Here is a 23,989-nt window from a genome sequence, read left to right on the forward strand (position 1 = left end):
TCACGGATGGCAGCAAGCACAGTGTCAACTTTAGCATCCAATGACTTTGTAATGTTGTCAGTTATCTTACTCAAAGCCAAGAGAATACTTGGATTAACATCGCTCCCAGTTTCCTCAGCCTCGGCAGTGGCTTCAACCTCGCTAACGTTAGCTTCTTCGGGCTCATCCGCAGCAGGATCCACAACGCCGCTAGCACGCATAGCCGAAACTGTCTTTTTCTTAGACTTGGTGTGAGGCATTTTCAAAAAATAGTCATCCAGGCTCATTATAGAGCTACTCCCACGCGCGCTTATAACGTTTCACCAGGTGAACACGTATTTTAGACGGATATTCAGTAAACCTCACCGGAGCTTAACAAGACAAGGTGTTCACGCTACGACGCCATCTTGCCAACCCCGTGCTAAGCATGTTGATATTCCAAAGAATACTCAAGTTATTAAATCACAACTTCCTGTACATTTGGTTCCAAACAGGAAGTGTTGCATATCTCCACATTGGTGTGTCCAAATGAAATGAAACTCAGGATCCTACTTCCATATGAGCCCCTAAGGCTCTGTCTAAAATTTTGCACTTTTTGCAATTTTGCACCATAACACTTATGGATATGAAAGTGATAGGGGTGGTATAGACTGCCCCCTGTATCCCACACAGCAAAAATGACCAGCAGGTGGCGCTAAATGGCCCCATAGCGCCCCCTGGAATATTTCAAACTTTAAGCCCCGCCTCCTACATGCACATACATGAACAAAATTCGGTACGCCTATGTATCATGACCAGGCGCACAAAAAACCCTCTTGGACCCATACCCTCAGTCCAACAGGAAGTCTGCCATTTTGGTTCAAAGTTGAGATTTCGCCCATTTCCCATGTTTAACTTGGCCTACAGATTAAATGCCACAGACTTCCCAGTCACTAAGTATCATCCTCATGCCTTGATGATACAGTCAGAACAGCTGATTTCACGCTTTAATGCTGAAGTGACAATGATGGAGGCTGCTCCATCATTGCTGCTCGTCCTGGTGGATAAATAAACCCATCACAACTGGTTTCAATACATGGAGTTTAGGGGCTTTACGATTCGGCCCGCATTCACTACGTCATCACGGTGGCTCTTATTCCAGTCTTGGACTCGACTAGGTTAGGGGCCCTTCACGGAGAAACAGGAAGTTTAAGAGGGCTTCATCTGTATCTCTCTGAAGATTCATTTATTTGAAATTGATTGTGGTTTAAACATTACATCAGTAGCTTGTGTTTTTTTGGTGGTCATAAGTTTGAGTGTGCCATTGAGTGTGACTAATAAATGCACAGGTTAGCTTAAATATTTCGCTACATCGTGGCAGAAAGAGTAATAGTAGTTTTGAAATATGTACAGTGTGTATAAAACTTTACACAACGAAAACATTTATTGCTCTCTTAGAAGACTTCAAAGCTGCAGTAGGCTTACTGCACTATACACTGGTAATTTGTCTATAAATATTGGCAAAAAGCACAATTTGAAAACCATACCACAAGCCATCATGCTGCTTTGTATAGTCATGCAGAGGTGTGGCATTTGAAGAATAACAGTGGCAGCAGACCTGTAGTTTATTTAGTCTATTTTATTCTATCTGACTATCGTGCTGACTTGTTTGTGTCTGTGTAACTAACATGCTGACTTGTGTACTTATCATGCTGACTTGTGTACTTATCGTGCTGACTTGTGTACTTAACGTGCTGACTTGTTTGTGTCTGTTTACAACTACTCCACGTGCCTTTAATTGTACCCTGGGGATAAATAAAGTATTTTGATTTGAATTGAATTGAATTGAACTGGGACCAGCCCTCACACCACAGGGCTGCATGTTGAGCCCCCTCAGCTACACCCTCTACACCCATGACTGTCTCCCCACGTGCTCCATTAACACCATTGTGAAGTTCGCAGACAATACAAGCTTGGCTGGACTGCCTATATGGTTGAAGTCCAAAGACTGGCAGTGTGGTGTTCAGACAACAACCTCATCCTGAATACCGCAAAAACAAAGGAACTCGTAATAGACTTCCGGAAGAGCAGTGCAGACCTTCTACCCCTATTCATCAATGGGGACTGTGTGGAAAAGGTTCTTTGATTTCAGATTTCTGGGCACGCACATTGCAGAGGATCTCTCCTGGACTACAAACACCACCTCACACCACAAAGGTACAGCAGCAACTCCACTTCATGAGAATCCTCAGGAAAACAAACCTGGAGGAGAAGCTGCTGGTGTCCTTCTAGCACTGCTACATCAAGAGTGTGCTGGTGTACTGTATTTCTACGTGGTATGCCAGCTGCTCAGCAGCGGACAGGAGAGCCCTTCAGAGGGTCATCAACACCGCCCAGAAAATCATCAAAACAGGAGAAATCATTTAAAATCCTACAACAAAGTTCACAGTTTATGAGGACAATTTAATACAGATTTGTAATACAGAATTACCTCACAAAACCCCTTTACCAGATCTATATTCCTTCTTTACTCCACCATGAGCTTCTTCACCATTACCATGACAGTTTGGCCACCTTGACACACAAAATGTTGTAAGCCCTTGTGTATTGGCATAAATGAGGCACCAATCAACTTGGACCGCATCCTCAGACTGACTGGACTGGATGGCCGACTGACTAAGTGAAAAAAACTAATTATTTTTCTTTTCTTTCTTGAAGTCTGCTTTTGTTTTGAACTGAACTGAATTTAATTGTGTGTGCACATAAAATGAACTGGATTGTTTTGAGAAACAAAAACTACATGAACTTAAAAAAGAGAAAAAACCTGTAGTGGAATTTTGGGTTGGACTACCTTTTGTTTTCTGGACTGTTTGGACTGTGGGGCACAGTGAGCACTAAACATGATTTCAATGTTCAGGCTGTGTCAAAGCTCTCATATAACCTTGAATACCTCCAGCCAAACATAGACCACTTTTAGCTCAAGCAGCTTAATTCATTGTTACATATTTTTTATATCACAGAAACAAATGTAAATGTTTAAGGTGCACAAATGAAGTCCCCCAGTGATCAATGGTCATTTCATGTCTAAGCTCTAGTTGTGACATAGAACAAACGGAAACCAAAGAAACTGTGGATATTTAACAAATGCACTGCACACACCCATGTTAACAGTACTACAGTTTATTTTTGTCATACACAAATTATAATTACTCCTATGACAAACTCTGATTACATGTTAAAAAACGCTAATTTTATCTCAAACAAAATAAGGCCATTTTAGAAATATGTGCAATAACGGGAAAGTATGTTTACATGATAATTTGTGCTGTTTTGTGTACCTTGCTATGCACACAATACTTAAACTTCATTTCAAATGTCAACTTCTGGTCAATTTGACAAGCGTTACTATACTATATTTGCCTGGAGGCACGCTCCCATGTCCACGCGCGTCTCCCTCACAACCCCTTGCACTACGGAAGCTGCGCCAGATGAGTTCAACAGTACTCACGATAGATACACACAATTATTTACATCCTGCTGTGAGTTTCAAAGTTTCAAATCACTAGTGCAGGCAGACCCCTCTTGTGTTTGTGTGTCTCTAAGGACTGAATTTTGTTCTAGAGTGAACTATTCCTTTAAGGAAAGGAATGTGGTCCTTGGCTGCTGGACGCTCTGCCCCCACCATTTCATAATCATCAGTCCTATCAACAACTCTGTTGAATATGAGAAAATACACTGATGTTTAACTGAGGAATCCCTCTGTCTGTAAAAGTGATGTGCAGATCTAAACCTAAAGATGAGACAAAACCGACTGACTTATCTTAAATGCCAGGAGAGAGACCTAACAAACTAATAAAGAAAATAATAAAAATAAAAGCACCAAAATTCAAACTGCCACAATATGCGAGTTTGTGGCCACTCTACCCACGGTTTCAACGTAGAAGGTTCCAGCAACTATGAACATAGCACCCTATGCAATATAAACATATCAACAGTGTTTGTAAAATTGTTCTCACTGTCTGAAGGGAGAGACAAAAGTTCAAAATTACATTTTTATTCTGAAAATGTAAATAAATAACGTGTTTTTTTTTGCAAAGCTGGTCAAATACATTGATTGGAGCACATATTTCATGTGGCTTTCTCTTCCCCCCACCTACCTCTGTGTTACATGCAATTCAGAATGAGATCAAGAAGGAAATCGAACGGCGAAAGGTGGGGAAGGACATGCAGGACTTAAAGAAGAAACAGGAAGAGGAAAAGACCAAGAGACTACGGGAGGAAAGGAACCGAGAGAAGGCAGAAGAGAAGGCTGCTAGGGAGCGAGTCAAACAGCAAATTGCCTTGGTGAGCTCATCTTTCTCCAAATTGTTTTCTTTGACTGCTTCTGTCACTGACTTTCAGCATCTCTGAACATAACATTGGCTTTTTTGCAGTGCATTAGCAGTGTCAGCAACACTGACATTAGTATTTAACGTAATCTAATAAATTGTCTCCAGTGATGTCATTCAGTGGCTCAGATTGTATTGTGGGTAATGTAGGAACTACGTTCTGAAAAGCAGTCCACTGGTCTAGCATTGCAGTTCTAACACTGCTGGACTCATTCTGGACAGTTTAAAGAAACACTAGGTAGTTTGGACTCATTACTACCACCAGTTGGTTTAGAAGCACAATTATCTGTTACCAGTGTCGTAAATACTGTCACTGTACGAGCATCCCTGGGGAAAATGAATACATGTGAATTTGTTGACGGAGCCGGCGAATCACGAAATCGTCTGAAAAAACCTCACTCGAGTGCCAACAACAAGCTAGATTCAGAGATAGCAGTTGATAGTTTGTTAGCATATAGGCTGCACGTATGAGATGAGAATTATTCTCATACCGAGTTGGTTATAGTGATTGCACCGACTAAGTTACTTCCAAAACACGATGCTTGGGCGGGAATGTGTTTAGTAACGTCTGAAAATATAACAATGTTTTCAGGAGTTACTAAATACAACCGCAAGTTCACGTTGTGTTTGGTGTAATAACTACAACCAACTCGGTACGACAACAGTAAGTAGCATGCTACGTTGCTGATAACAACAATAGCCTAAGTTACCTCCCGACTAGGGGTGGGCGATATGTCGTTTGCGATAATATCGTCATTGTTGTTTCGATGATGTGCAAATTAGTATTAGTACAAGTAAGTATTTAAATTCCCTGGCCAAAAGTATTGAAACGCACACGGAAACACAGCAACACTCTCTACAGCATGGCAGGATTCGCCCCACCCCTCGACCGCTTGCCTTCGACCTCTGAACCCCGCAACGTCTCATAACAACAACAACAACAACAATGGCGAACTACATGCTTGTGTTCGTGTTTCTTGCAACTTACTCGCCTTGTAGTCAAGTGTGAGTTGCAGCAGCAGTTCGACCTCATTATCGGTCCACACAAATGATTCTGGTTTCCTTGCACTAGCCATTTTTGTGTTCTTCTTGTTGTGTTCGGTTTCTCAGTCTACTGTCTGCTTGTTTACAGCGCGCAAGCTTTTTGCGCATGTTCCGTCTCTTCTTCTCAGTTTTTGGTGAATTTCAAGCGCCACCTATAGGCCTGGAATATGAACTACAGCGTTTTCAATCGTTTTCAGTGGATCGGTCTGGACGCAAATATTCTTGAAACGATGCCGAGGAAGACGGAGGAAATAAAAATCCTTTTCATCCGTGTGGACGGGGCCTCAGTCACACGACTAGTGGGCCTACGTGATCACATGATGTGATCACATGACCTCTCGCTAGCATCCTCCTTGCAACAGTTTAGCAGCGCGTGGTGATGGTAGAGACAAAATACAGGCACCTCCAGTCCCTGAAGCTACCGGTACTTCAGATGATTTAGAACATCTTTAGAACAACGCATGATGATTTTAAATTAGTTTTTGTGAATAAACGTGTGACGTATGCCGTAAAGCAGGTCGCACTAGACGCCTTTACATCAGATAGGTTCCTACCCGCTCTGAGAAGTTACACAGTGCGGTTGCTGCCGGCCCGACCCCCCTCAGGCTGCAGAGATGTCGCCAGTCATCCTATTAACCGTTTTTCTACCACTTAACTGAGTTTAGAAACATTATTTTAAGGTCGAAAAACTACCTAGTGTTGCTTTAAAAACAAATGATCAAAACCAAACCAGCAGAACGAGGGATATCACCTTTTTTATTACACGCATTCTTCTTCCTTTTCAAATCCTTGCCCTTACATTACCGGCAATACAACTTAGCCACTGACTGACATCACAGGAGGCAGGTTATCCGATTATATGCAGCGTCCTTTGGAACCACAAAAGGCTTTAAACTGCATTTTCCACATGCCATTGTACTACCCAAGACCTGGAAACACACTTAAATGTGTTAAATTTGTGAATTTACCCTTTAATTACAGCGATGGGAGGACAAAGTAAAAGAAATTTGCACTAATCAGTCTTTAATTTACTAAGCGTGGATATTGGAATTTAAATAAAGTATGCTTCCTTAAATCAGCCTAAAGCACTAGTCCGCATTAGTGGTTACCTGGGGACCGTTAATAGTTAGTAATAATTGCGTAGGTTGTCTGTGATCTTAATCCAGTGCAAATCTTCCAGGTCTGTAATTTGTAAAAACTCCACTGCAAATTACCAACCATATTTCAACAAACACAGAGGTCATGTGATAATATTCAACAAAAATTCAAATGGTCCTGTTAGACAAAATTTCCTCAAGCAAAGGTGCGGAACATTATAATGTCTAGCTTGCATTATGATTTAGTGTGATACATATTGAAGTAGCCTAGTAGTTGTATCAACGTCTGCATGTAATCAACAACTGACTGTCAAATCAAATAAAGAAAGAACAATTCAAAAACATTTCGACAATATTTATTGTCACTTAACATTTAATTATACAGATATATAATACTGTAGATATGTATTATTTTCTTCTCTCTTTAAGGAAAAGTAGGGCTGCATTTAAAAATTAAATAGTGAAAATAAATAAAATAGCTTTTTAAAAATTGTGTATCTTAAAATGAAGTACAGTTTCCCCTCAAGTAAGGTTTCAGCTACTGCACTCATGCACTCCTTGACAACCCCTCCATCAGTAAATGGCTTTTTGTATTGACCCAAAATCCAAGTTCTAAAACGAGTGGCAATCCTTTTTAACATTCTTTAACTCTCTTCAATCTCAGTGTTCTAATTGAGGAAACCACCCCCTCTCTTCTTTTTCTTCTTTTTCTCCTCCTTTTTTATGTGTGAATTGTTTGTGTTTTATTTTTGTATGATTATGTAATTCACTTACCAAAAAAGTATGGCCCCCCTTTTTTCTCTTGAGCCATTGTGTGTCACACACAGTGCTCTGATGAAGATATTATTCTCTAATTTAATTGGTGTTGTTAGTGCTGAACAATGTTTTGTCTGCCCTGTGCCATATTCGTTAATAAAAATATTAAACTAAAAAAAAGCAAGGTATCAAAAATCCAGTTTGGTGTCAGTAAAATTAAAAAAAGAAACTGGAATGATAAATTGCTGAACACAAAAAATGCCAGGGATTTTAAGGTCTTCGATAAAATGCCCGAATAGAGGTAATCAAATGAGATTACCAGCTTTATTTGAACTGTTGCACCCATTTAAAACAATGCAGACATACTTTATATCATATATCTATCCTCATACACCTTTTTCCCCTCTGTCATGCAGGACCGAGCTGACAGAGCAGCGCGCTATGCCAAAACCCAGGAGGAGGAAAATGCTGCCAAAATGACACTACTGCATGCCAAACAGGCAGAGCAAGAGGTCAGGAAGGAGGCATTACTCAGGGAGAGAAGGTAAAAAAGATACCAAGGAGGGATATAGTATACACAAACAGTGTATGTTTCAGCTGCAATCCCTTGCTGGAGTAAATGTACAATACTGAATCCTGCTACAGCTTTTTTTGCTGCTTGCCGAAGCAGCGCTCCACTGTGACCCGTGTGCGTGTGTGCGCACTATTGAATCTGCGTTCCTGCTCTGTAGCAGGGTTTGCCAGCGGGGTTGTTAGGTATTCCGTTAGAGGATAGCCCTTGTCACCTAGAAGAACCATACCAAAATGTTTATCATCTGATACCTTGTTTAGTTTAATGCAATTTATCTAGGGTAGCTACTTACAGAAGAGATGACTTTGGCTCAGCAGTGTGCCCTCCTGCAGCCAACACAGCTGTTTTGAAATATAAAAGAATCATGTGTCCCCCCCGGACACCTGGCCACCACGTTTAAAAGTGATAGCTTGGCATCACAAATCACCTGTACATTTATCGAGTGGTAGTTTTTGCGATTGATGAATGCGTAATCATTCATGGATGGTGCCTACAGACGCACATGAGTGCAATCAATTGCTCCAACCACATTCGGAAACCCAGCAATCTCATAAAATTGCCTTTTTGTATTATTATTTCAAATTTTAATGTGCAATAATTAGTTGTCATGTAAGGCTATTTAGCCTATCATGTTGTTTTATTTTACAAAATAGTGGTATCAGTAAAAACGTGGGCTTTTTTTAAAATTAATATTTTTTTTATTTTGTTTTATTCGTTTTAAGAATCCGTTTTGATCTGTTCTAAATATTTGGCTGCTTATGCTTAATGACAGCTGAGGTTTGTCTAATAATTATTTTCAGACTCAGCCAGATTTTGCTGTGCTGCACCGCAAATCCACAGACTCAGATTTGCGTACACAAGCTCAGACCTGATGTGAGATCTGATCATAGCTTCCGCTCACGTCCAAATTGATAAATGCCGAAGCTTGCGTGGAAATGATTGAGATTTATCAGTTTTGTTTCCCACACATTTTGCAGGTGTCAGTTTCAAGAGTGAATTATGTACAACACAAAACAACTTGGAGGAGTGGTAGTATTCAAGTTGTGCACATATGTCTCACTTAAAATCTTGTCTTAGGGGCCTGATAAGTCCATCCGCCTTGACCACATACTAGTATATTTGACCATAGCATACTCTTAGGGAATATGTCAATTTCTCAGTTGTATAGATTTGGTTATCTATGTCTTTCCCTTCCTCAATCAAGGGAACTTGGGGCTTTAGCACTTACAAGTTACAGTTTATTTACATTCAGCAGACAGGATTGTCACAAGGGTTCCATCTTCAGTGTATACAGTATGTCTTGTGGGATATTGCATATGTGGAGAACATATAATCTAAAAGGCATAGTGGTTCTGAATACCTCATCTAAAGTCTGATGAATATTCTTTCAATAGGCAGCTAAGATAGGACAGAACCAAAATATATGGTAATCATTCGCATTGTTGGCCTGGCATTTAATCAATCTTTGTTTGTAAAGTGCTAATTCACAACAAAAGTTATCTCATAACACTTTCCAGTTGGAGCAGTCTAGATCATACGCTTTCATTTATTTACAGAGACCCAACATTTCCCAGGGGACAGTGGTGAGAAAAAAGACCAGGAGAGAGGGAGGGAGAGGCATAGAGAGGGGGAAAGAGAGAAGGGAGATGTACAGAAGCCACAACAATATCATCAGCTATAGTAAATGAAATATGAATAGGGGCCAACTATAATCCATGGGAACCTGCGAGATGAGACAGCACAGAGACAGTGGTGAAAAGTAACTTGCATTAATGAGACATGAATGTTTACTGATGGAGAGGAAGAGAGAGGACGCACTCATATATCATATGTCATTCCTCCCCAGAGAGAGCCCTATTACTTTCTTTGCTCCATTTCTGTTAATCAGTCAGTGCGTCTTCTGATCTTCTTTTTTTTTTCTGTATATCGCATCATTTTTTAACTTCCTTAGTTAATAAATGAAGTTAATAAATTGATTTGCTCTGTCCTAGAGATGTGTTTCATGAGTTGCTTGAAGTAGGATCCTATCAGTCATTGCCAGCTGTAGTTCCTTCCACTAGCATCAGAGTTAGAGTCAATAATTTTGTTATTGATAACATTCAGGCACTAAATGTGGCATTCCATCTCTCCCTTCTATTGCAATGACATCACTAATCAAATCATGCATACAATCTAAAATATAAATAAAATACAAATGTTTTTTCATCCCATTTTTTCAAATCTTCATCCTATTTTAACTGATATTTTTGGATTATACCCCTGGTAGGTTCATAATTTAAGGGACTTGTGTCTTTGATACATGCAATTGATAGCCAGACATTAAGCCATATTCCTCTAGAAAACTCATACATTTTTTATACTTTTATTGCATTGAGTTCATATTTCAGTACACCTGCAAATTATCTTTTGTTTTTACTTATTTTATACACCCAGTAATACAATAAGCAAAATAATCAAAACAAAATGTAAAAACAACACAAACTATGAATTTCTCTGCACACTTGCTTCTATTCTTCTTCGTCCAGTTCATCTCCCATTCCAAAAGTCCATTTTTTATTCAATGCTGTGATTGTCCCCATCACTTTCAAGAGCTTTATATAACTTTGAGAGAGTTTTTATGGCTAGATTCCACCAGATACGTGTCCGGCTCCGCTCTGTCACAGCTTTGCCACGGGAGCAGAGCTCCATTGCGCTGTGTATCTGCTCTGTCCCAGTTCCGGCAGTCTGCAGGACTAATATTTCTGGCAGATGCTGGAGCACGGCACAGCAATTCAGCCGAATTCAGCAAAGAGCGGACAGGAAGTCAAATACGAAACATCAACATAACAACCAGTTAATTTTCAAAATAAAACACTCCGTGTTGATGCCAGCACAAAACCTCAAACAGACAAACACAAGCTCTACTTCTAATCTTTCAGTTGGGAACACTTCATGTTGTTGTGTTTATAACATATACCTATAACTGTGGTCGCGCGTGATTATGTAATTATCGTGGGAACTCCTCGGTCTCGTAACCCCAGCTGTTCAGCGGTGCTGCGCCGCGGTGGACTCAAAACGCAGCTGGTGGGGGTTGCCAAATGACAAATGACGGAGCAAAACCGTACTGGAGCCGGAACGCAGTGGACATGCATCCAGTGGAATCCTCGGGTTAGTTTAGTTTAGGTTTGATATGACTTTTAATCAAAAGGCTAATAAGAGGGTTGCATATATTTTCCCAGCTTTATAATGTATTATCTACATCTATTTATCTCTCTCATCTATCTGTTTAGTCATTTGATTTGTAGTCCTTTCTGTTTTTTAATACAATAAGGTATTTATAGATATTGGTATGCATTCTTTCTCTAACCACTTTGCTTCTCTGTCACTCGACCGTGTCATTCTTGTAATTATTTGTGTTGCGTTGAAGTAGCTCTTCAAGTTAGGAATTGCTACCCTATCTACCCAATTCTTTTGCTTTGATTAATTTGTTATATTATTTATTATCTTATTCTTTTCCTTTTATTGTTCCAAATGAAATTAGTTATTATAGATTAAATACTATATCAATAGTTTGAATCAGTCAAACATTGAGTCTGGCACCACTTTCCACCTATTTAAGTTGCTTTTAATTTTTTCTTCTGAAGGGTGATAATTGATTTTATTTGTTCAGGTCTTTGTGAATAAACATACCCAAATATTTTATTTTACTCTGATTCCATTTTAAGTTAAAATTGCTCTTAACGCATTGCCAATAGTTATTGTTTTGCATTTAGTTTCAATTATTTTATATCCTGAGAATTTGCTATATTCTTTGTTTCCTTTAGAGCTGGTAATGAGGTTTGATAAATACATAATGGCATCATCAGCATACAGAGCGAATTAATCAATCGATCAAAGATCAATGATCATGATCAATCGCTGATCTCCTGCTCCCACATGATTTAATTTAATTTATCTTTAAGTTAGTGCCCCTTTCCGGACCTATCACATCAATACAGTGCTGAAAGATCTAGTGACAGGAAGAAAAGTGACGTTTTGATAATTTACAATGTCGAAACAAACGAAAATTCAGTCAAGAAAATGGGCTAACGCTGCAGCTGCTAATGCTAGCCAAGCAACAAGCTCTCCACCGCGAGCTGACCAGGCTTCACCAACTATGGAAACCACAGCTCTGATTCACGAGGTAACTCAAAGTTTCAGCAACGTTATGAAGGAGAAACTCTCGAAATTTTCTGTGACGCTGGAAAAAATTTCCACAACTTTAGAGAGCCAGTCAAAACGCATCACTGCCATGGAGCAGCGAGTCTCGGGTGTGGAGGACGTGGTAGCCAACCTGGAGAACAGGCTTGCAGAAAAGAAAATGAAGCAAATGGCTGATGGCATGGATGATTTGGAGAACCGAAGCAGAAGGGACAATATTAATGTCCTTAATCTGGAAGAGGGCACAGGGGGAAAACATCCAATACAGTTTTTTGAATCCTGGCTGCCTACTGCACTTGGCCTGATGGCGAGCCCCGACACTAAGAGCTGCATTAAAATTGACCGGGCACACAGCAGCCTGGGGCCACGGGGAGCGCATCCCCGACCAGTGGTTATCAAACTCCACAACTCCAGGAACAAACCAAGGATAAAGGCAGCAGCAAGGGGAAAAACTAACTTGGAATATGAAGGAAAGCAGATCTTCATTCATCAGGATCTGTCTCCTGCGGTTCGAGAGAAGTGTTGCGCTTTCAATGAAGTGTGTCAAGCCTTAATAGACAAGGGAGTCAACATGCGCTACCCGGCTACACTCACCATAAACCACAATGGCACGGAGCACAGGTTCCAGGGCCAGGGCGCCGTCATCCATGGGGGGCGCCGCAAACGGGCGAGGGAAAAAAAAAAAAAAAAAAAGTGCAGAGGGTGAAGTAGGCCGGCTTTGTCACATGAAGAAGCCTGCAATTTTTGGTTGTGTTTTTCGCTCCATCTGGCTGTGTACATTGCGAGAGAAAATCATATGCAAACGTCAAATGCCGCTGTTCGGACGCATCGTGTGATTCAGAGGCATTCGGACGCATAGGCCCATTTTAAAAAGTTTATTTTCTTTTTATTATTATTAATTTAATACGTTCTGCAGAGAAGGGAGACTAGTGTCAGACACGATTTGGAATGAAAGGGAGAAAACATGACAGAGTAACACGGCGAATATCGCTAGTATATAGATTTTTTTTTTGAAGACGTTAGTTTAGGCGGCAGCCCTTTGTTGTTAAGGCGGCCGCCTTAACAGGAAAGCGCTGCGGGAAACCCTGCAATATTATTTCGAAATATTATATAAGCCCACAGCAACATAACCTTATTGCAAAGCCTATTAAATCATGGAGAGGCCTTTTTTCTGGGTTCCTGGCTGGCTCGTTGCACTGTACCTGCCCTCTGTGAGGGTGGGGGGGCGGGGTGGAGAGGCGAGCTGCCTGAATCTGACCGGACCGTGACCCAAAGACCAAGAGAGAGACATATCAGTACTGTAGCGGACTATGTACTATGTCCAAAAGACTGAAACCATCCGGCGCCCAGGAAAGGAAAAGAAGGAAAGCAGAGGAAGCAAAACATGAAAAAGAAAGAGGTACAGTAACGTCAATGTGATGAATTGAATGAAATGATATAAAGAATGCATGGTAGTTGTTGGAGCAGATTGTTAACTTGCTAGCTTACTTCGGATGAAAGCAGCATTGTTTAATAATCAGTAAATAGCTGAGTCGACGTAAGTTAATGTTACTCCACCTTTCATCAGGGACATTTGGAAAGTCAGGTCTGTTCAGGTGTTATTTTAACCTGTTGGCTGTGTTTTCCTGCTTGTATGTCAGTTAAAATGGTGTTAGTTTTCCATCCCCTTTATAAGTAATAGGGCAGCTGTAAGCCTTTGGTTTATTGTGTCACAGTTTATGTTTGTTAAAGTGTATTAGGCTACTTTTAATACCACTTTCCGATATCATTCATAGGCTACATTTATATATATATATGTATATATATATATATATATATATATATATACATATATATACAGACCCTTTCCAAAAAATTAGAATATCATGGAAAAGTTTATTTATTTCCATAATTCCATTCAAAAAGTTAAACTTTCATAGATTATAGATTCAGGGCCCACAATTTAAACAATTTCAAGTATTTATTTGTACATAATTTGGGCTTCCAGCTCATAAAACCCACGAAAACAGGAATTCAAAAAATTAGAATACTGTGAAGAAATCAGCCCAAATTTTGCAGGGCATGAATGTTTTAAACTGAGTGTCACACACTAATCATCTACTAAACTCAAAGCTCCTGCACAGGTTTCCCCAGGTGTCATTAAATTGCTTCACTTTGGTTCAATTGTCTCAGTTCGGTTCAATATGGGGAAGACTGCAGACTTGACAACTGGCCAGAAGACCATCATTGGATACCTTCCATAGGATGGGTAAGCCACAAAAGTTTATAGCTAAGGATGCTGGCTGTTCACAGAGTGCTGTGTCCAAGCATATCAATGGAAAGTCTAGTGGAAGGGCAAAATGTGGCAGGAGAAGATGCACCAGCAGAAGAGATGACCGTGGGCTTCAGCGGATTATCAATCAGAGAAGATTCAAGAATCTGGCAGAGATCCAGAAAGAGTGGAATGAGGCGGGAGTCACAGCTTCAAAAACCACCACATTCAGACGCATCTGGGAGATGGGCTACAACTGTCGGGTTCCTCGGGTCAAGCCACTTCTGAGCCTGAGCCAATGTAGAAAGCGTCTCAACTGGGCCAAGGAGAAGAAGGACTGGACTGTTGGCCAGTGGTCCAAGGTCCTCTTTTCCGATGAAAGTAAAGTGTGCCTTTCATTCGGGAATCAAGGTCCAAGGGTTTGGAGGAAGACGGGTGAGGAACAGAACCCAAGCTGCTTGAGGTCCAGTGTGAAATTTCCACAGTCAGTCATGATTTGGGGTGCAATGTTCGGTGCAGGTGTTGGTAAACTCTGCTGTCTTAAATCCAAGGTCACCGCAACAGTCTACCAGAATGTTTTAGAGGACTTCATGATTCCTTCTGTTGAGGATCTGTATGGAGAGGCAGATTTCATCTTCCAGCAGGACCTGGCCCCTGCCCATACCGCCAGAAGCACCAAAACCTGGTTTGATGCCCATGCCATCACAGTGCTTGACTAGCCAGCCAACTCGCCGGACCTAAACCCCATTGAGAATCTATGGGGTATTATCAAGAGGAAAATGAGGGGCACCAGACCCAAAAACAAAGAAGAAGCACCTGACAGCAAGCATCAAGGAAATCTGGGCTTCCATAACTCCCAGGCAATGCCACAGGCTGATTGACTCAATGCAACAGCGCATCGAGGCCGTGATTAAGGCAAAGGGATTCCCAACCAAGTATTGAAGATTGACATATCGTTTTGAAAGTACCATATTTTGATTGATTTGATGTGATCCTAATTTCTGTCTTTTTTTTCTGCAAAAAAGTAAATGGTGATTTCTTCACAGTATTCTAATTTTTTGAATCCCTGTTTTCGTGGATTTTATGAGCTGGAAGCCCAAATTATGTACAGATAAACACATAAAAACTTGAAATCGTTTAAATTGTGGTCCCTGAATCTGTAATCTATGAAAGTTTAACTTTTTGAATGGAATTATTGAAATAAATTAACTTTTCCATGATATTCTAATTTTGGAAAGGGTCATATATGTATAAATTTCACTGCACTTTACTGCTTTTTGCACTCTGGTTAGACTGAATTGCGTTGCAATGACGATATAGTTGAATGAATCTCATCGTATTTTCATTATTAGTCTATATTAGTCTCATGTATAGCACACACCAAGCATCTGTTTTGTATTAAAATGTAACATCCAGTGGTCACATATACTTCTCTTCTCTCTTCAGATACACTTTTAAAATATTTCACCACCACTGCCAGTGACATAGCATCAGGTGCTCCTGTCCTCTACCTCAGCACACCAGAGTGACACAGCATCAGGACTAAAGGCTGCACCAATAGACCCTGCTGACTGGCCATCTCTTCAAACTGACAAAGTAAGAAGAGAGTTAGTTCACAGAGGGCCATTTCAAATAAAAAACAGTTACACATTTCCCAAAACAAAGATGGGACAAAGTGTCCACATGACTTTTTTACCAGAGTCTTAGTCAGTAGAGGTGTGAATCTTTGGGTGTCTCGCGATTCGATCGATTCCGATTCTTAGGGTCACGATTCGATTCAGAATCGATTCTCGGTTCAACCGATTCTCGATTCAACCGATTCTCGATTCAAAAATTGATACAGTGCATAGTGTGTTAAGGCAAATTATGGCATCAAAACAATACAGTTTGTTTAAGATAATGTGATTTTTAAACAAACTGATTCTAATGATGTAATCACACAAAGGCAAACATTAAAAAAAAGGTAACATTTATTCATGCTAAACAAATAAAAACTTACTTACTGTATAAGAAATAACTTGCATAAATAGAATTGCCTAAATAAAAGCTTAGGCCAGCTGCCTTTTTCTCCCAGAAGTTACAAAAATAAACTGTACACAAATAACACAAATTGGTGTTTTGTGTGATTTTTCAAAATATAAAAAAATAAATAAATAAATAAAAATAAAAATCGATTTTTGAAGTTTATGAATTGATTCAGAATCGTGGATGATTAGAATCGCGATTCTTATGTGAATCTATTTTTTCCCCCACCCCTATTAGTCAGTGGGGAAGAAATCAAAAGAAGCTGGCTGATGTACTCAAAAAAGAATGATAGCTTGCACTGCTTCTGCTGCAAAAGGTTTCCTCCCAAAGAATAAAGACTGTTTTTATTTTGTATGTAAATAGAATATTCTTTAATATGTTTGTGCAAAACCTTATTTATATTGTATTTTTAATTTATTGCTTGTTTCTTTCTAAAGTTTTTATTTGGTGTGATATTTTTGACATAAAAGAAATAAAATCTTGAATACATACATGTAGTTTCTGTGTGAGTGTATGAAAATTAATTGTAAAATTGACTGCGATGCAAGGGGGCACCAGCCAAAATTTTGCCTAGGGCACCAAATTGGTCAGGGCCAGCACTGACAGGTTCGAAACGCAGAAAGATGCAGAGAACTTTCTTAATAAACTGGAATACTCCGAAGGATGGCTCTGGACTGTTACTTGTCTACTGTGGGATGACATGACCACACACCATTAGGGACTGAGTACGTTTTATCGTATTGATACTGAGGTGGCCTATTCTGTTTAACAGAATATCAGTGTGATATAAGAAAGAAACAGCACGCTCAGTCTGTATATTACTATAAAAGGTTTCATATCTGAATTGGCTCAGTTAAGTGTCTTATACACCATGTTGCAGTTACAATCATGTCTGATATATTAGGTTGATGTGTTAGCAGAGGAAGGATAATGTTAAATTCATTTAGAATACCAGGATATCGACATGCTTGTCAATAATTTTATGTTATGGGAGCGGGGGTGAGATATGGAAGTTGTTTTGGTTTTATTCTCCCGAAGTGAATGCTCCTTTTAACAGCACGTACTCCTATAATACTACCCATTGGGTAGCTCTTGTTGTTTTGTTTTTTTCCTGAATTCTCATGCTCTTATACTATTTTCATATTTGTATTTTTTTTTGTGAGCATGGGGAACGTTCTTGTTCCCCCCATGTGTAGGAGATGTTTATATCAGCACAGTTTATTTGCCAAACAGTTGTGATTTGCATTGTTCTTGTCATGGGCTATACCTGTTTGAATCGGATCATTTTCCTTTATCACAGACAAGTAATCTACACTTTGAGTAACATAAAAATCATTACACTGAACGTCAAAGGTATCAATCACGTGGTGAAGAGACGTAAAATACTCTCTATGCTCTCTCTATGCTAACATACAAGTGGCATTATTACAAGAGATCCACCTCACTGATCTCGAACACTTAAAATTAAAACGTGATTGGGTTGGTCAAATATACTATTCTTCTTTTAACTCTAAGAGTAGGGGGGTAGCAATACTTATCAATAAACATGTGGCATTTAAACTAGATAAAGTCATACGCGACACAGAGGGAAGGTTTGTGGTCATTACTGGGTGTCTGTATGGTGAACATATTCTTAGATGAAGCATCTATGCCCCCAACACTTTTGACAGCTCTTTTTACTCTCAGTTATTGGCCGATATCTCTTCTATTTGTCCTTCACTAGTAATAATTGAAGGGGATTTTAATTGTGTTTTGGCCCCAGGGATGGATCATAGCCCACCTAGTGCCCTACCTCTCTCCAAGATGGCTAGAGCCACAAGAGAGCTCTGTTCTGATCTCAGTCTGTTTGATGCATGGAGGATTATTAACACACAAGGGAAAGATTTTACTTTTTTCTCCCGTCCTCATCATTCATTTTCAAGAATTAATTATATATTTGTTTCAAGATTAGCTCTAGACAGGACCAACACTTGCTCTATTAACACATGTACCCTTTCAGACCATTCATCAGTCACTATTGATCTTCTTCCACCTTATTTTGACCCCACATCCAGACACTGGCGTCTAAATCCATGTCTCCTTAGCAATCCTACATTTTTAACATATTTAGAATCACAAAGGGAACTTTTTACTTCTACAAACGATACGCCTGACGTCTGCTTCAACCTCATGGGAAACAGGTAAAGCCTTCCTGAGGGGTGCCATAATATCGTACACAGCTGCAAAGAAAAAAAAGTACATTAGCAAAACAAATGGAACTCGAACAGCAAATTACAGCACTAGATGGAGAGTTTAAAGTTACCTCCTCAATATCTGTTTTTAAAAGATTAGAAGTGGCACAATCTGCTCTTGATCAGCTGCTAAACCAAAAAGCAGAATCAGCAATATTCTTTGCTATTCATAGATTATTTGAATCTGGTAATAAACCTAGTGGCCAGGGGCCGTACAGGGCTTTATGCAATTCCATAACTTAGGGACAGAACTGGCACAGAACACTTTGAAACTAAAACTATATGTAAAATAATGAAGGATTTTTATCAGGAACTATACTCTTCAGAGTGCCAAAACACTTCAGAGCAAAGGAAACTTTTCCTTGATAGAATAAACCTTCCCACATTATCCGAAGAATGTAAAAATGATCTGTGTAGACCAATTACAGCACAGGAAGTCCTGGAGACCATCAAATCTTTACAGAGTGGGAAAGCTCCTGGCCCTGACGGGTTTGGCCCCGAATTTTATAAGAAGATGGCAAAGTTGGTGGTAGGACCTCTGACCAACATGTTTATCGAATCTTTTGAAAGAGGCACGCTCCCACCAACTCTAAATCTGGCCCACATCTCTCTGATATTAAAGAAAGGTAAGCCCTCTGATCAGTGTGCTTCTTACAGACCGATAAGCTTACTTGGGGTTGACTGCAAGTTACTGTCAAAACTCCTGGCTAGAAGATTGGAGGAGGTGCTACCTGTTTTAGTTAAGCCAGACCAGACAGGGTTTGTTAAAAATAGATATTTTTATTCCAATGTTCGCAGGCTGCTGAATGTAATACAATTTTCATATAGTACAAAGAAAAAGGTCCTTGCCGTTTCATTAGATGCTGAAAAAGTGTTTTATCGCGTAGAGTAGAGTAGAGTAGTAGTGGAGTATCTTTTTGATGTTCTCTATAGATTTGGCTTGGGCTCGAGTTTTATTGAATGGATTAAACTTCTATATAGATCTCCTACTGCTAGAGTTCTAGTAAATGGGTCTATGTCTGATGTTTTTGCCTTGAGTTGAGGTACACGACAAGGCTGCCCCCTCTCACCACTATTATTTGCACTTGCACTGGAGCCATTGGCCGAAACTATTAGGAGCCACCATGGTATGTCTGGGGTTTTAATGGGAGACAATGAATATAGAATTTCACTCTATGCTGATGACATTTTGCTGTTTATTACTAACCCAGAGAGTTCTATTCCTATCTTGTTATCAATCATTAGTCAGTTTGGTCAGATTTCAGGGTACAAAATTAATTATAGCAAGTCGGAAGCCTTGCCATTGGGCGACTTTGGGGACCAGGCAACCCTGGTTAATTTCCCTTTCAAATGGTCACCTTCGGGCTTTTCTTACCTGGGTATCAGAGTATCAGCAAATATTTAAGAGATGTATAAACTAAACTTAACACCAACCCTGGCAGCAGTTAAAAGTGATCTTAACAGATGGTTCGATCTCCCTCTGTCATGGATGGGTAGGATTAGCCTAATAAAAATGAATGTGCTCCCCAGAATATTATACCCAATGCAAATGTTGCCACTTAAGATTACTAGGAGAATTAATTTAGATATCGAAAGATTTCTCTCAAATTTTATATGGCATGGAAAGAAACCTAGACTAAAAATGAAGACTCTACAATTACCAATAGATGAGGGGGGTCAGGCTCTTCCCAATTTTCTTTATTATAATTGGGCTTGTCATGCTAGGATAATATCAGGCTGGATCAAACATTTTATTCATCAGGAGATACACATGGATGCTTGGTGTTGTGCCCCTTTCTCCCCTCTCTGCTTTATTTTAACTGAAATGAGTAAACTCCCTGCTGAGGTTAAAGATAATGTCATCGTGCTTAGTCATTTAAGATCTGGTGTGATGTCGCTAAGCATACTGGCAGGGGAGGTTTCTCATCAGCTTTACAACCTTTAACTCAAAATAAAGCCTTTCCTCCTGGTGAAGCGAAAAGTATTTTCGGTGACTGGTACTCAAGGGACCTGAGATTTATAGCTGGCTGGAAAATGGTAATTTTACATCATTCACACAGCTTCAGACTAAATACAGAATACCACACAATCACTTTTTTGGTTTTCTGCAGGTGAGACGCTTTGTCTAAACTAATCTTATATTCCCAACAGACCAACCAATAGTTAGCCCAGTTGATAGCTTCCTTCTTAATTTTTAATTTAACTGCCATGAACAGTAGAAAATGTATTTTCCTGATTTATGCAAAACTATATTCTGTTAATCCTGTCATTGCCAGCAGGTATATCGAGTCATGGGGAAGGGACCTGGAGGTCGACCTTGATGCCAATGCATGGTCAGACGCCTTTGAATCTGTAAAGAAAATCTTTACTTGTAATAGACTCAGAGAACGCCAGTATAGGATATTACACAGACTACAATGCACCCCTCACTTTATAAACAAAATTAATCCCCAGATTTCCCCCTTATGTATGAAGTGTAAAAAAGAGGTAGGGACATACTATCACTGTATTTGGCAGTGCCCTTTAATAGCCAGATATTGGAAAAATATCACTAAGGAGCTCAGCTCAATCTTCCACAAAACAGTAAAACTGGAACCAGTCTTATTCCTTCTGAATATACCCATGGGGCAGCTCTTATTATCTGCAGGACAGCTGACATTAATGGGTAAACTTCTCCTTTTGGCGAGGAGATGTGTTCTGTTTCAATGGATAAAAGATAAACCCACTTTGGCCACACAGTAGTACAGGGAAATATTCAATATTTCTCTGTGATCCCATAACACGAACACAATAAATACACACAATATATTACTATAATAATTTAAAACTAAAAGGCTAAAGCTCATGAAGTGCAGTAGTGTGCATGCTCCAGATCAGCAGTTCAGCAGTCTAACAGCTTGTGGAAGGAAGCTGTTGATTAGTCTGTTTGTTCAGCCTTTTTGACTCCGGAACCATTATCCTGATGGGAGCAGTTCAAAGAATGTGGGAGGGGTCCCTGACAATGTTCAGTGCGCTGCTCCTGCAGCGGCTTAGGAAGAGTTCTTGGACAGAGGGGAGGGAAACTCTGATGACCCTCTCAGGTCCTCTAACTAACTAACTTGTGTTCCTCTTCTCTAACTATAAACCCTTTAATGGGGTTCTGCTGTCTTACTGCCTCAATCAAGGGTTCCATGCAGATAATAAAAATCAGACAGGACAGTGGATCTCCCTGTGTGGTTCCCTTGTGCATTTTCAGTCGTCTTGATAGAGTGCCATTGAATTTTACTTGTGTTACAGGGTTTTTGTACATTAGTTGTAACCATTATACCCATCACCAGCATACTCAAATTGAATGCTTCTGCATCGATTGTTAACTGAAGCAAATCTTTTTTATCTTTTTGATAGTGGTCAATTACATTCAATGTACGCCTTGTATTGTCAGCTAAATACCTGTTGGACACAAAGCCACACTAGTCTGTACTTATTAGGGCCCAAGCAGGAAACCTGCGAAGGTCCTATTGCATCTGTAAGGATTGTTTATTATTATTCTTCTGCCCATGGTATCGCATATTTGGAGGCCTGAACATACCCCAAAACTCACCAAACTCGGAACATATGTCACATGTGTGTGCCGCTATTAGAATCCAACGTGATTGGGTGTGGGTGTGGCCAGGGAACCCTCAGCCCCTCCTCCTACATGCACCTACATCAGGGGTGGGGAACCTTTTTCCTGTCGAGGGCCATTTCAATTTTCATACCATCCCTCAGGGGCCATGATTTTTTTTTTTTTAAGGTAAGCAGCTCACAACATATTTTTATGGCCTTTTTAACTTAATTGCAATAGCATAAATATCATGACCATTAATTAGTGTTTTAGCCAATTTGATCCATCTCGGTGTATCTTATTGTTTTAATCCAATTATTTTTTTAATAATCTGTTCCTGTTGGTTTTATATTCACTGATGTTTAGTAGTTTAAGCAGTAGATAACTTTATAATGTACCTCAAATCATGAAATTAAAAAAATTCAGCCCTCTAAAATGTCATATATCAGCTTTAAATCACTCGAAAATGACAGGTCTGACTTATATTCCCCCTGAATTCAGTATACTATTGAAAGAAAACTCCCTGTTTCCACTGAACAACTTCACCTCAGATTGATAGTAGACAACCTTATAATGCACCTCAAATCATTTCAGAGCATTCTGATGGGAAATTAAAAAAAAAAAACAGCAACCTAAAATCTCATATATCAACTTTAAAGCACTCAAAAATGACAGATCTGAGTTGTCTCATATAAGGCTTACCCTTATATGAGACAACTCAGATCTGTCTATTATAATCTGTCTGATTATTACTAAATTAGCTACTGACCACGAAGCTAGCCTTTGTCACGTTGTCCTGGTCTGCCCGCGGTTCGGATCAAGCTGCTTGCTGGCCTCTCAAACTTTTGTCGGAGAGCTACAACTTTATCCACTGCTCATGTCCTTTCAGGTCATCCAGTTTAGCATGTTTCGCGCTGTAACGACGCTCAAGGTTTGCCTTACTCATTACAGCTAGCGCGTCCCCTAACACCAGGCACACGGGCTTGCCTCTTACTTCCACAAAAAAGAATTCATAAGTCCATTTGTCCTGGAAAGAGCGACACTCCGCATCAACTTCTCTTTTTTTAGCTCCATGTTCCGTCTCCTCACGTTGTTGTCCTATGTTGTTGTCACCTGTCAATCACTGAGGACATGACGCGATGACAGTTACGCTGATGTTGTGTTCAATGACCTTGCTCATGGCCCAAAAAGACAGACACCAACCCCGGGGGCATTTAATTGCACATTTGAAATAATTTTTACTGAATTAATTGTTTGTGGGTGTACTTATGGATTGCCTCGCGGGCCGGACCAAACAGTCTTGCGGGCCGTATATGGCCCGGAGGCCGGAGGTTCCCCACCCCTGACCTACATGAACGAAAGTCGGTACGCATATGTATCATGACTAGACAAACAAAAAACCCTCTTGGACCCATTCCCTCAGTCCAACAGGAAGTTGGCCATTTTGGTTCAAAGCGGCCATTTTTACCCATTTCTGGCCTCGTACTTTATTTACAGATTCAGATATCTACAGATTTAACGCCACAGTCTTCACAGTCACTAAGTCTCACCCTACCTTGATGATGAAAAGTTGTCAAAAGCTTTCGCCTACGTTATTCCTGGTGGGCGTGACAGTGCGGTCAATTTCGATCCCTCGTCATAAAACAGGAAGTCCTTATAACTTCAACATACAAGTTCCCATCTACACCAAATTGGTTACACATGTAGAGGGGTTCGCCCTGAATAAGTCTATGCATCAATACTGGGTGCGTGAAAAGATGGCTCCATAGTGCCCCCTGGAATATTTCAAACTTGAAGCCCCGCCTCCTACAAGCAAACACATCAACGAAATTTGGTGCGCATAAGTATCATGACCAGACGCACAAAAAACCCTCTTGGACATATACCCTCAGTCTTATGGGAAGTT

General features: G+C 40.0%; 1 protein-coding gene across 6 annotated transcripts in view; it reads left to right on the top strand.

Annotated features, from left to right (window-relative positions):
- The window catches only part of ubxn4 (UBX domain protein 4), a 206,345-nt gene that overhangs the window by 104,706 nt on the left and 77,650 nt on the right, over window positions 1–23,989 (top strand). For all 6 annotated transcript variants that reach the window (XR_014623289.1, XM_084362255.1, XM_084362253.1 and 3 more), the window contains 2 exons: window positions 4,138–4,302; window positions 7,660–7,787. Coding sequence is in view for 5 of the 6 variants with exons in the window: in XM_084362255.1 (XP_084218381.1) it covers window positions 4,138–4,302; window positions 7,660–7,787 (293 nt within the window). In the remaining variant the exon portion in view is untranslated. The remainder of the gene's footprint in view (window positions 1–4,137; window positions 4,303–7,659; window positions 7,788–23,989) is intronic.

The sequence above is a fragment of the Pagrus pagrus genome (assembly GCF_965226575.1).
Source record: "Pagrus pagrus genome assembly, chromosome: 9".
Lineage (NCBI taxonomy): Eukaryota > Metazoa > Chordata > Actinopteri > Spariformes > Sparidae > Pagrus > Pagrus pagrus.